This window comes from Opisthorchis viverrini (genome assembly GCF_000715545.1).
Source record: "Opisthorchis viverrini unplaced genomic scaffold opera_v5_63, whole genome shotgun sequence".
In the NCBI taxonomy this organism is placed as follows: Eukaryota; Metazoa; Platyhelminthes; class Trematoda; order Opisthorchiida; family Opisthorchiidae; genus Opisthorchis; species Opisthorchis viverrini.
In genome coordinates, this window is record NW_008751719.1 from 490,222 (window position 1) to 504,917 (window position 14,696).

A 14,696-nucleotide genomic window follows, 5' to 3' on the forward strand; every position below is an offset into this window, starting at 1 on the left:
GCTTTGGGTTTGAATCAAAAGTTCAGGTTAATAGTTCAATCAAACCCCATTCTTCGGCCGAGTGAATAACTGACAGAAATTTCAGTCCATCAATTCCAGACGCCATCGCTCCTTTTGCTAATGCGACCCCATATATTTCTAACTCATTCACCACAGTAGCATGTATTAACCCTTTATCCAGCAAAACAAGAAATGCGTTACCGTCTAAAGAACCTAATCAGCGTACAGCCTCCTACGCAGGAGGAAATATCTCGGGAAACAAAGCGATGTAAATTAGGCGGGGAAAACAAATTACAACCCCCCAAAATGGAACACCCCCCCCCCAACAAATTCCACAGTAAGCATTCCTACGTAGATTTTCATAAGACCCCTGTCTCTGGAGAGTTATTATTTTTGTTCCCCGAAGAGAAATTTAACGCAAGGAAACAGGCTATGACATCTGAAATACTGAAAAAACCGTTTCAAGGACCGGGTGGCAGCTTAACAATTCGCGACATGAACTTATTCACCGACAGCTCCAGAACGGTTCGAAATTCGGTTGAACTGGTGAGAAAAATCCATACTCAATTAAGATGATCGTTATTACTGGAGTCTGACAAAAGACCATACTAGGCCAGAGTTCCTACTTCAAGATTCTACTCTGCTAACTCCCCTATTCGGACGTTACCAGTGAAAAAGCAGCCAGATACCACGGAAAACTTGTGTCAAACCGACCAGTTTTAATGAGCGACGCTTTCTAAGCTAGTGGGCGAATGTAGGAAACGAATCGTCACGGATAGCAACACGCCAGTAGCTGATACTAGCGTCTAAGTACCATACAACGATGGTTGTGGCATGCGCAGTACCCGCCCAAAATTGCATAAACTTTACGAGCCTAATTTACTGTTCCAGCATCTCCAGTTCGTCACGTACACGCTGAAATCAGCGTATACGCTTGCTAGGCTATGGTGATTAGTTTGGATATGGAACACAAGTGGCCTACCAAATCAAACTAGACTGCAGTTGGATCTTTTACCTGTTACTGCGACGCGAAAGTTCAATTAGGATAGGAGTCTCGAAAGCGTGGGTCACGCTTGTTGCTGAATATCGGAAATTCGAACTGTCTATCTAATCATCATACGATGGTCGGGCCATTTCGACTAGTTTTTGGAGCTGAATGTGAAAGAAATGTGCTTCATTATTTCCCGATTAGCATGGAAAGCCATATTCTCACCAGCCGGCCGAATCGCATGCGAAACGAAATCAAGCAATTTGGATCATCCTAATTCCTTCCATAAAAAGTCCTGTTCGTAAAAATCCGAATTTATTTCACCCGAGACAGAAAAGTGCATTTTAGACCCATCTCAATCCTCGTTTCATTTCTGCATAAATCAACTTTTTTGTTACGAAATGTTTCGACCCATTAAAATTTAGTTTGTTGTTCTGGTCCGCTGTGCACGAGTGAATGCACCCTGGTTCAAAGTTCATCCCATCTTACCCCCGAACAAGCACATAATTGCACATCTTCGTCTTCCGAGAAACACGCTAAGATATGATATTTAGGACTATCGCTAGGTTTCTGTCCATTGCATTATGAATGAAACTTCGAAAAAGTCCGCCCATTTACGGGGAATTACATAGGAAATAAACACGATAGCGATTTCGAATGCTTGTAACATCTATCCCCACCTGTTCACCCTCAGCCAAATGGGCCACGTCAGAATATCTGTTGTATCCATTGACCCAAATACAAGCAAATTCTTGCCTTAGGTCGAATGAGATTCAATAATCAAAAAGGTGTGACTCTATTTTCTAAAATGAGCTATTACCATAAAACTAACCCTGTTCTGAGCGAACCGATCGTACAGGAATAACCACACTATCCGAACCTGGAATGGAAAGTGGAACTTCGGCTGTAAAATCAACCAGCGAGGACAGTTCGACTATACACAATGTCGCACTACAATAAGACATACAACCCATACACATTCACATTGTTCTCACGCTGAAAATATGAGGTTAGCAGGCCAATCAAAGCCAACCGTTTGGCCTTGAAACCCTGCCTAGTGGTAAATAAGCCCGGACTGTCTCATAACCGATTGGCAGTGTATGTGCTGGTAGTGCAACAAGCGGTACCGACTAGTACTCCAATCATAAGGGTAACAAATTGGCCAGTAAAGAGGAATGGCCCACAGACAGAGATACATGAGACCAATCAGTGCATTTTATGATTGATACTTTCACAGACGATAGCCTTTCGACTATTAGGCTTGAAGATGCACTGATGAGAGAAGTTAGCAGAGTGAAACACCTGGGCCAACATGGTTAGGATCCACTTGGATTATCCATTCGGTTTTGCCACCCTAAAAGTTTCGTCTTGATTACCAAACGATACACGACCAATCCACAACAACCGAGCTAAGTTTGCAAACATTGGCAGATAGAGCGCTCATTCTCCTCTAGATGCTTGTTCCAAATAAGGTAGTAGCAGCGTGGGAACAGTTGTCCTCAAGAGTGAACGACGGAACGAAAAGCACAATACGCCACCAGATGGAACTTGCAATATGTACTGACAAAAAAACCATTCAGCTGTAACACCCTTCCGGTGCCTAGCTACCATGCCACCCGAAGGAAGCACGAGGGCTGGGAAACTGCCAGGTTGCCCAAGCCTAGACAGGGGAATTCTAGAGGCAAACCATGTATTTGTTGGGATATCGCGACAAATGACACGGAAATACCGAAATCTTCCACCCCAGGGCCAAGGCGAGCCGAAATTCAAGGAAACATCGCTCAAGAGCTAAGCCTATGATGAAATGCAATTGTCGAGTAAGTTCACATAATTTCTGGATGATAATGCAGGTTTTACTTACTGGTGTACATCGCTCTAACCAACGTGAATTTGAATAATAACGGAGCTTTTGAACGGGACGGTTTAACTGCGAGCACAATAAGCGACGGTGACTGAAGCTATTCAGGCCATGTGACAGTGTCTAGAATCAATAATGGATATTTACACGAAAACTTCCAAAGTCAAAACACAACGCAGTGGAATGAAACACTATAATCCGATGCTTCGGTTGCCGTAGGCAACATTTCTTAAGTATTCTTGCAGTCAATGGATATTTGTGTCTAAAAAAGATAGTCAGTACAAGTGGGGCAATATTTACGTTACCAGGAGACAAACTTAGCAGAAGAATACTGAACAGCTTTTTGGAAAAATAATTTCAGTCCTTACAAGCCTTGAATTCACTGAATATTCCCATTTCAATACGGAAACAAATTTGAGAACGATCGTATTCCATCGCAACTCACTCGACAAGTAAGGATAAAACAGAACACCGCGCTAAACTACTACACAGTGTTGCCATGCTATAAGCGTAAAAACAAGGACACTATCTACTAGATGGTTGGAAGTTTTGATTGACGGGTCAAGGAAATGTTAGAGTTTTGATGCATCACTGACCGGCGAAAAGAAGTCACCTATTCAAATGGCAATCGCCTCAGCTGTTTTAGGTATTTGTTGGCGAATGGCCCAAGACCAATTTTTCCGATTTCGACAAACTACGCTGAATGACGCAGCCCAATTGACCAAGCGATCTGCGACTGGCGTAGCGCATGCCACGTGTATGGATGCTCCAGCTTTTGATTTCCAAATATTTTCTGCGCAACTTTTCCACGACACAACACACTAATCATGGATCGCACAAACTAAGCCAAAATAGTCTTCTATCGAGAGAGCCCAAAAAAGCCCCTTCGACGTGGCTATGCCTCCTAGACAAAATAACCGCAGCACTGCTTTCACGTTCCATAAATGTATTTTGGACGGGTCGTTCAACAGTCATTCATGAAATCTGGTCCCTTTCAGGAGTTTCCCAGAGCTGGATAAACAACATGATCTAGCCAACGCTAGTACACTCAGGTTTCCTTTCGTTGAGCATGGACCAACCATAGACGCCTCGTTGAACTGCGACTCCTATGAACCTCATACTATACCCTAGTTTGCTAAAAACACCAGAGTTTCGCCACTGTACCACGCGTCCATCAATTGAGTGATCACTCCCTCATCTAGACCTGACTATGACGCCATACCCTCAGCAGCCACATTCTTAATTCTGCTGTCGTCACCAGCAAAGATAACTTAGATTCCATAGGACACAACACTCACGTAGTAACAATCCAATTATTTGGATAACACGTCACTAATATCCTGATTTGGCAACCACGTAGTCACTTGGTTTACCTTGAGGCACCAGACGTGTTACAACCAGCTCCAACAGTAACGTGCAACGACAGATATGATCGTTGAGCCTGCCTTCAAAGACGATTCACGGCCGCCGCATACGCTTGCGGTATGATAGTTTATCGTCTATCGTCCTGAAAATTGTGTACATCTGTTGTTTCACCAACAACGGGCGTGAAAAGAGGCCACTATTTTAGCCCAGCCAGTTATGAATCCGTTTTAACCCAACCTGACAAAACATTGTGACCAACGCCTCAGCCAGTGATAAATGTTCACCGAAAATTATCACCTGTTCATGCTAGTGCAATGCGGCGGTGTTAGCTGAAAAAGCGATAAATTAACCCCATCTGATCACGCTCTCTGAAACGACTCCCGATGTAACAGGACAGACGGTATGGCTACGCATGTCTGTCTGTCTGTCCCTGTGTAATTCGACTGCCCCTGTGATGCAGCCAGACTAGCTTGGTCTCACAATTTCAGACTACTGTACCTGTAATTGCTAGCAATTCCACAAGGAAGTTTCTAGCCAGTCAGTGATTGTAATGCGTTGCCTTCAGAGTTTGCATCGAAGATGGAAATTCTGCAAACCGTGAGAATCCTATTAGAAGGGCCAGCATAGTAACGACGTTTGATACAACTGAGTGCTTGTTAACAATAGTAGAGTAACGCACTTAGATGGGCCTCTAAACACGGTGGTACTATAAAAAATCACTCGACTGTAGCCCGCTTTCGGAAGGATACACGAGGGCTGAGAAACTGTCAGATCACCCAACCCTAGACAGAAAGAGTCGAGATGCTGCGGTTGGGTTCGCACTACGGACCTTCCGGTTCGTAAGCTCGCGCCTTAACCACGAGCTATCTAGAGCTACATCGAACACAATCTATTATTTTGCTGCTTGGTATTCTGTTAGAAGGTCCCGGACCGAGCACGGGATACTCACCCGAGTGTCTGAGTCAAAGGTGGTAATTCTGACAGATCTAACCAGTACCAGCACAAGCAAGCGTCTCCCGAGAGTATTCTTTCAATTATGACCGCTATATGTAGGTGAAGCGTGGCTGTGATTACGGTACCAAGCATCGTATCCTGTCCGTAATGGGGCTCTCAACAAAATTCAAAAGACGGTTGTTACATTGCAGCAATTCTTCACGCATTCGCACAGAGGGAAACAGTCAAACACGGGAGCTTCTATGGCACAAAAGCCGCATCGGAGACTGAAGATACACGGACGAGCGGAACACTGTCAACTGGGAAGCAGCATGAATCGAAAAAATTCCTCAATCCACAGTTAGCACTAACAGGCTGACCAAAATGAGTGGTAACGGTGAAGGTGGTGATCGCGGCGGGTAAAATGGACTGGATCAGTTAAGAAATCAGTCTGGGTACATTTACCCGCGCACCCGAACACACGTACTCACTCACCCTAGGCATATGGGAAGAGAGAACAAGGGCTCAAGGGTGAATTTCGAAAGCACTCTGACTGGGCTGAATGGAACCACTGATAAAGAAATAAGTACACCCGCGTGCATTTGTAATCACCTATTTGAGCAGATGCTCGGTTGCTTGGGGAAGATCCCAGTTCTTCATTGAAAGTGCGCAACGGGATTCGTGCTGAAACAAACGGAAGAGAGACGAATCGAAAAGTCACATGCCTGTTAATAACGAGTAATCAGCATTGGCAATGACAGTGGCAAACGCTTAATGGATCACTGCTTTCCAGCGAGGGATTTACACCAACCAAATGTAACGATAGAATGTGTCAAAGAAGAATAACTGATTTTTGGCCCGTTTGGAAGAGAATTCTCACCCATTAATCCGAAGGAGGTATGATACTACTGATGCGCACCAGCTACAACCAACATCTGGGCACTAAGAGAAATGATAAGGACGATGATAGTAAAAGTCTTGCTTGTTATCATTGGCCATATGGGTCAACAGACAACAAATTTATGATACTAGCCAAAAAGCACATCTACGATTAGGTAGGTACATCCACTGAGTTAAACTGATTGCATCCCAGTTGAACCAAATCAGTCTGGATATGTTGACCCTCGCATCACTTCCTCCCTCCACATATTTAGCCCTAGATGAATCTGATCACACACGTAGTCTCCGAAAAATAGCATGTAAAATTCTAATGTATTAGCAAACACGACCAATCACAGAAAGCAACGGTTGGTCGCTACCTTCTTTCTTACCACAACTTACACGAGTGGTTTTCCACGCTTGTAGAGGGATCAAGCTTTAACCACCTGTATTACTAATCAAAAGAGATACACCTGCATGGAACCAACAAACTAGCCTCTGATACAGTACGATTCAAGTAATGTCACAAGAACAGAATTTAATAGACGTTTAATAATATTGAATTCTACAACGGGACGTCAACGGGATGTCTACAACGAACCTAGGACCGAATATTATGTAGGTAGTAGAAAAAACGTTCATCTGTAACACCCTTCCGGTGCCTAGCTGCCAAGCCACCCGAAAGAGTCACGAGGTTTTGGGATGCTGCCAGGTTGCCCAAGCCCAAACAGGGGAAGTCGAGAGGTAGAGGTCGGGTTCGAACCACGGACCTTACGGTTCGTGAATTCATGCTCCAACCATCCCACCTATCTCTTCCTATGTATGTGGTAAGGAGATCAAGAAGATTCAAACATTTCATCCTGGGAGTGAATTCAATCAGAACTGAAGGGCTTGAAAGTTGCTTCAACCTTACGAAATATCACCAGCAGTGCATATTTTATGGACGCATTTTATGAACACACAAGCTATCCGATAGGGGTTTAAACACTGGGCGGCCGAATGACCCGCTTAAACAAGATTTGGCGCCACACACACGGCCCATGTCACAAGATTTGATGCTGACTTCTTGGATGACTCCCTCTTGGGAGAAGGCCCAGGTAATTTGTGAGATGTGCTCCTCTCTTAGCAGATCATATTTCATATCTAGTGAGGAAATTTTGAAGTTTCAAAGCTGGATTACATCCAACTGTCGGGCTAGACATACGCCAGAAAACCTAGAATTGTGCAGTGTTTTTAGTCTCAGAAAGGGACTCTTGAAATTCGACGCATCAAGATGTCACTTGAGGTGAATAGCGTGAGTTGATAATGAGCGACGCTGTTTCTTGTCACGGTCGATATCGACGATGTTGAACAGCTAGTTGTAACAGAATCCTGAAGGTTTGAGGTCCAAATTCTCTCAGGACTTCATGAGAGACTACTGGGAGTTCACAACAAGAATGGGACAATCACGCATTGCTTTTCGACTTTTCAGAATTAGTTGAATTTGCTTGCACAATGACGTCCAAAATGAGGAGTGTTTTTATGTGGCTTCCTTAGATATGCACAACCCAGCCCAACATTATATACCGTTCTGTTAGAAATACGTTACTGAGTACCGTGGTTGAAACTCCGTTCCACAAATACCTTACTTTCGCATTATCCGTTTCCTCTACACATCGAATGTTCCTCTATTTGTTCGTCAACGCGATGGAACTTCAAACCTGAAGATTAGCACGACGAATGAACATCAAAGTTGGATAGTTTACCGTTTGACGCAAGCTTTAAACGGCAATATCACACGAAAATCGGACATTGGCCCTGGTATGGTCCTAAAATGACAATTTTAAGCATGAGATTCCCATAAAGCCACCGCACATCTTGAGAAAATCCTGAGGATCGACATGCGTTCCACTACCTGAATCCGCAGACAACCCAGGAATTCTCCAGAGGAGTGGCATATCTCAACAGAAGTCTGAGAGAACTGCTTTTCGTTTTTCTTCCTAAAAACGACATTTTTTGCAAGGTAGTGGAAGCACCTGTATTCACTTCAAAAATTCCGTGCCAAAAAATCTCCCTCCCCAAAACCTGAGTGGCACTCAGCGGGGCTCATCAATCAGTGTGGTGTAACAAAATCCTGCTGTAACTGTTCGGAAGTGAGTGCTTACCTGCTCGCCCCTTGTACACATCAGCCATGATGTTAACGGATTAGCATCAGTTTAAAACCAAATAAAGCGAATGGAGAAGGAACGTAACATCAACAACCATGATGACAGCGTCCTTCATCCATATGGCGGTGGAGTTCAGTGTGTGATATACCGGCTTGTGAGGTTTTGTTCACTGACACGTGATCATCAAATGCCTAAGCGCGGCTAGTAGGTGATTGTCAACCAAAACTGATGAACTTGAATTTATTTGCACATCATCATCATCACCCACGACAATACGACAGCGTTAAGTCCGGTGCTTAACCACTACACAACGATGTAAAGAACGTCTTTCCCCTAGAGAAAATGATAAACAACAAGGTGTTTGTCGGTCAGAACCAAAATTACCACATCCGAGATTCGCATGTGACAAGACCCCATCAACGGAATCGACCCAATAACTTGGCCCCATGCGAACCCACTACAACGACAGATAGGCAGTCCGGAAATGGTATGCTGGTAAAAGGGGCCGATGATATGCTACCTCTTGCAGGGATTTCAATCGCGTGCTGGAAGGATCACGTGGACCCTAGATGAATACGCGCGGTGATAGCGGCAGCGTTCTGTCATCCATGGATCTTTATCCAAGAGTTCCATGTAGATGAGAATGCGCTGTTTATCGGACAATGGTTTATTCCGTGGGGTGCACACCCGAATTACCCTAACCCGTTCTTGTGATTCATTTGTTTATACACCAACCCCCTACAAACCTGCCTCAGCCAACCAATAGCTACTATGCTACGGAGGCGATAATGATCAAGCATTCGGATAAAAGCGGCTAGTTTCCCGACTACTAGGAAAGGCGATCTAAATAACTTATGCAGTTAGTCACTAGGTTCCGCTGTTTCGCTTATTAGCGCACTCCTCCATATTAGCTGGTTTGGCAAGGTGACGAAAAAAGATACAACGAAACGAAGAGGCGAACAAACAAGCCCGACAAATGAGTTCCCAGCAGACTGGGAAACCATGCTGTCACAATAAGGCGACAGCACTAGCACCTTGAGAAATCTCGTGAAAACCGGTTAACCTGATATAAATGTGACTAATAAAAAGTCGAGCCTAATCATCCTATTGTACCATTTTTCGCCCTTAGTCCGTTTGTGGTCACGGGCTTTGCCGGTAGTCCATACTGCATGTAAACGACATCTTAGAAAAATGTGGTAAACCCAAAGGAATTTCCGAACTTCCGTATGAAGTATTGGAATAGAAAAACACGGTTACATTACGATCGTCGCTTTTGCGTTCCGGTTACAAGTCACGAACCAATCGATTGATAGTAAAAGGTTACAGGGAAAAGTGTGAAAAATGGGCGAGTTGGAAGAAAGCAATATGATTGGTGAAAGTCAAGCAACTAACTAAGCCTACAAATCGCGACCATAGCAATCGGGGTATGAATGATAAGCTATTGGTTTTTTTCTAATATTTAAAAACGAAACGGATGACGTTATTGACGTCAGCACTGGCATATATATAGTGAGAATCATCCATGGAGTGCAGAGAAAGCGAAAATGAGAGGCGCACATCGCCATATCACGATAAGGAACCGTTACCAACTTCGGTGAGTGGATTCTTCAGGGCTCCCCATGTCCTCACAGAAGCTCTCAAAATCACACGTACTAAGCCGTCAGGTTCTAGGGTTCTACCCGTGTTACAGCAAGTCACAAGTAACACCATCACATGTGCAGCAACAACATTGATGAACGTGTACTTCATTGCCGTCGGTATCACGCCGAAAGTAAAAAAAAATACCGGTAAAAAAAAGGTGAAAAGTGCACCTTCGTAATCCAGAATCTGAGTCGAAAAATACGTGTGCTTACCTCGTCGAAACCCATGCTAACCAGTTGATCCACCAAAGAATTGCATTCAGTGTCTTTGAACGGTCCACCTGCATAAATAGCAGCCCAGTATTGAGCTGTTCGATCGAATGCTGCGGGACAGGATTTGTACTGGTTGGCGACCACAGCATCCTGAGGGTCATCAGGCTCCGGGGATGCCAGAAGGGCTTGGATGGACAGAAGGACAGTGCGCAAAGACATTGCAGCGGCCCTGTGAAAAAGTGGATAAACTCATTGAAATGGCGTTCGGACGGCTGGAAACCGTCAAAGTTTTCGCACGGATATGGAAAACGACAACACGATGGAATATACTTACAGTGAGGCTTTTGGGGAACAGTAGCCTTATGAGAGTTCAACGAGTATCAGAATGTGCACTGCGGTGATCAACCAGCAAAGGAACCTCTAGTATCATACTGCAACTTTAACCCGTCGCCTGAGTCGGGGAGAAAAAAAATGCCTCTTCAACCAAATGTCCCATCGAACTTCGCCTTTTTTTAATAGCCTTGCGTTCATATTGTGACCACTGCCGTCAGTTTTTTTTCCTGGACATTGTTCGGATATCACTACGCAGAAAACATGCAGTGGCTCTTTATCCTTCGGGCGTGTACCACCAGAAATACAGTAGACTATAAACTGACGAAGTTTTCCGGATTACAGCCATAAAAATTTCCAACATAATTCCACCAATCACATGATTTCTAATGACATCCCCTGCGGTTCACGAATTTCATATTTTTCACCAACTGTAATTTACAGAACCAGATCAGGAACAAACCTAATAGCTCATTGCTACAACGTACATCACTACTCAGTCACTATAGCAACAGAACATTTAGGGGATGATTGCTGTTCTCTTGATCGACCTCATTACTTAGTTCAATGAGCTAGAGTTTGGAGAGTGATCACTTGTTTCGCCCGTTTTTGTCAGTTTCCTACGAAAAAGGACTCATCAGGTGCCACTAACTCAGGTGACAACATTTGGTAGTGTTTGCTGGTAAGGAGATACGATGCAAATCAGTGACAGAAGCAACAAGGATAAAAGAGTCAATAACGATGAATCAGCAAACGTTGACCTGCGAATTTACCTCCTACGTAATGGGCCATTTTCGATAAATGTATACGGACCAGATGTTTCTAACTCGGTTGTTCGATTGCAAGTATTTCCCCGTAAACTATTGCCTCCAGCGAAGGCTTTATGAGACAGAAACACTTTATAAAGGGGATCGGCTGAGGCCTCCCAAAATAGCGGACTTGGAAATTTAAAAATCCTGTGTCTACTTTTGTCATCAAGTGGATAAGAACCCAAAAACAACGACGAATTTTATTAGAGCAGCAGAATGACCTGGACACGCGAGGTCACTTGGCTACTACAAAAAAGGGTCAAGAAGTTGGGAACCAATGTACCGTAGGCACAGTTCCTACTTATGGGATTTGCTGTGACAAATCCCCACTCATATCAATAGCCCGATCCATAAAAGTACAAGAGACACACCAGCCTCCCACACAGTGCTTTCGCCAAAAACGCTGTGGTGTCTATATTCTGTTCTGTTCTTTTCGGAGTCACTGTACGTAACCAGATGCCTGTTAATCGCTTATTAGCAAAATCCACCGGTACGCCTTTTCTCATTATCCAAGAGAATTTTCGACGAATAGTATTGGTTCACATGGCAACGTTCCTTCGGGAGAACGAACCAAGGACGACATTCTTCCTGTTTATAAAATAACATATTTTGTCCTCTAAAGGTACTTGACTAAATCTACAGCCACTGATTTATCTCAAGATATGGTTGAAACCGCAAAATGATTTGATCAGGCTTGGGCTTGAGTTACAGCGCGTGGAAGTTACTCGGGATATACAGTAGGATCAAGGAGTGAATAATAACCCATTATTGGTCAAGTTCGTAAAAACTAAGATTTTGTTGATATGCTAGCACACCTCACCATACCGATATTTCCGATTACGAGAAGCCCGCCGCCTTACAGGGTGATATTCACGTGATCCTCACTGTGCTTGGAAGGAGACACTGCAATATATAGTGTATATCGACACCATTCTGTTTAGTTTTCTACCGGAGCTGACTAACTTAGTGTCTGGCACCTCAGATAGTTTGAACTAGGTTAACACTAGGCTTCTCCCTTCCCAGTTTATTGTTCTTCCACGATGATGCCTTCAAATGAACTACGATTGTGCCGCAGGATAGCCCCAGTGTTCAACACCGGTGAATAACATGCTCCGAGGACAATTATCCAAGCTTGTCTTGTCGCTGTAACAGTGTGCGCCTCTTCTTCATATAGAAAGAAAAGAAAGAAAGCGTTCAGCTGTAGCACCCTTCCGGTGCCTAGCTGCCATGCCACCCGAAGGAAGCACGAGGGCTGGGATACTGCCAGGTTGCCCAAGCCTAGACAGGGGAAGTCGAGTGGCGGAGGTCGGATTCGAACCATGGACCTTCCGGTCAGTAAATTCACGCTCTTAGGTGAGACTACCGAAGTTTTTGGAGTATATACTATCGTAGAAGCGACAAGTTTCCTAACTGCATGCCGTCTGTTGTTGAAGATAATACACAACAGAATTTCATTCAGCAGAATTTCAATCTCGTCGTCTTTCCTGAAAAATAACTGGCCAACCCCCATGGTGAAAGTGTTGAATATACGGATCACGGCCTGACAGAAGGATAGCACTTATGCCGAGAGACAACACCGGGTAAAGTTACATTTGGAAATCAAAGCGAGAAAAATTTAACTTTAGTTTGCGTGACAGTGATTGCAAATCAGTTTTCGAAAACAATATCCGGACAACCTAACCGTGTAGATTGATAAAACCAATCAAGTTGGTTAAGTTCTTCATTGGTATTCTTTCTCGTTAGCCGTTTTCCACTTCAGGAGGTGAATACCGATAAGGAATGAGATTATTCCGTATGAAAATGAACTCCTTAGACTGTACGAAGATCTGGATACATGTGCTATTAATTATTCTGTCCCAGATGCCACAAATTCGTGTATTTGCTGACCCGAGTAACTGCAAATTAGCGCGTTCATAAGAAACCCAACAAAACTGGTCAACGGCGGTGACCCTTCGGCGTAAAGCTGCCTGTAGAGCATGGGAGCCAAAATAGCCCGATACATCCGAAGCTTGAAACAGAATAATGAAGTTGGAAGTGAAACAGACACATAAGCTATTCGGCTAAATCAGACTTTGGCCTGTGAGCCGCTTCCAATTTGTGTATACGGCCGACTACGCAGCTTAGAGCCCTTTGTGAGAAACCCCTAAAAAGGCAATGCCCCTATGAAAAGAACCGTTTTGCACATCAGAGACTTAACCCACAGGACCTTTGAACGAGGTGTATGGTTACCAGGAACATTTTTATCCCCTTTATCTCCATAAGTGAGTTGTCCTTCCATGGCTTTTAGGTTGGTTGGTCTACATTATCGAATGACAACAGATAAATACTCTTGTACGTTTTCATTCTTTGCAAAATACAAAGTCCTCATTCCCTTGTTCCAAAGGAGACTGAGAAGCCAATCTAAACAAGCAGACACTTAGTACCGTTGGAGGCCGTCACGAAGAGACTGGACCTTACCGTGGTGTGACGGTTTGCGCACCTCAGCGATCCATTGAGCTATACTGGAGAGTGTCCCGCGACACTCACAGAGTCTCTCATACCAGGTTGGTCAATGGTTAGAGGTCTGACGAACACAGTCTCCTGGCCCTCCAGGTTGGGGGTTGAAACATGTGGCGACTTGTTCCGTAGAAACGGTAATGCATTTGCATTTCCCGCCAAACACCGCTACCTTGCGGTTAGGCTTTTGAGCCAAAGGCTTTGGTTGAGGACCCTAATCGTCCTCCTGTCTAGGTGTAGGCGCCCTGGCAGTATCCCAGCCCTCGTACAATCATGACCTTGTTACAACTCATGTTTGTAGGATAGCCAAAATACTGCCATGGCAATGATAGAAAGATAATTAGGGACGTCATTCGACGAGCGTGATCCGAATGACTTGTCACAAGACAACAGCAGTTAGGTGGAGTTAAATAGAAAAGTTTACATTTTGTGACGCATGTTCTGCCCTTAGCCACAAGAATAAGGTGGTTCCTATCCAGTTTGAGGTCTTTATGGAAGTCTGAATTACTGAGCTACCTCAGGCGGAAGAGAAATCCTGGGGTAGGAGGACTAATACTTCAGCGAGCTTCTTTCATTAGATTCTCTTGCCTCAATTTTGATGTCTAACTTGACATAACTCAGTCACTTTTCGAACTTTTCCTCCAAATTGTATCTGCGCATCTGATGAACGTTGTCAATAACTGTCTACAAAAAACACTAATAAAAGACTGACAGTCCATGGGGTTGGCAATAAGAAAACTTAGCCTTATTATAACCAGTCACAAGTATCATTGTTGAATTGCATTTATCAAGGAGCATTTCACGGAGGCTAAGAGTCAGAGTTCAGTAAGTGATTTGTGCACCTGTTCTTTTACAGACAGAAGCACCAGTTTCTAAAATTGAAAACGTACGGTAATTTTCCGGATTAAATCCTGGCACAAGTATATCGTTGAACCATCAGTATTAAGATTATTCGGCTTGTCTGTGAGGCCTGCTCACCCGGAAGACCTCTCGAGGTGCCGATAACTGAGCTTTCAGATGGAACAGGCTGAGCAGCAA

The 14,696-nt window shown here is 44.1% G+C and overlaps 1 protein-coding gene across 1 annotated transcript in view; it reads right to left on the reverse strand.

The window, feature by feature from the left end:
- Positions 1 to 5,228: 5,228 nt before the first annotated feature.
- Positions 5,229 to 14,696, reverse strand: part of T265_04038 (hypothetical protein) — a gene marked incomplete at both ends in the record, with an annotated part of 19,146 nt that continues 9,678 nt past the window's right edge. Inside the window, 2 exons of the mRNA XM_009168673.1 lie at positions 5,229 to 5,828; positions 10,024 to 10,252. Of these exons, the coding sequence (XP_009166937.1) occupies positions 5,757 to 5,828; positions 10,024 to 10,252 (301 nt within the window). The remainder of the gene's footprint in view (positions 5,829 to 10,023; positions 10,253 to 14,696) is intronic.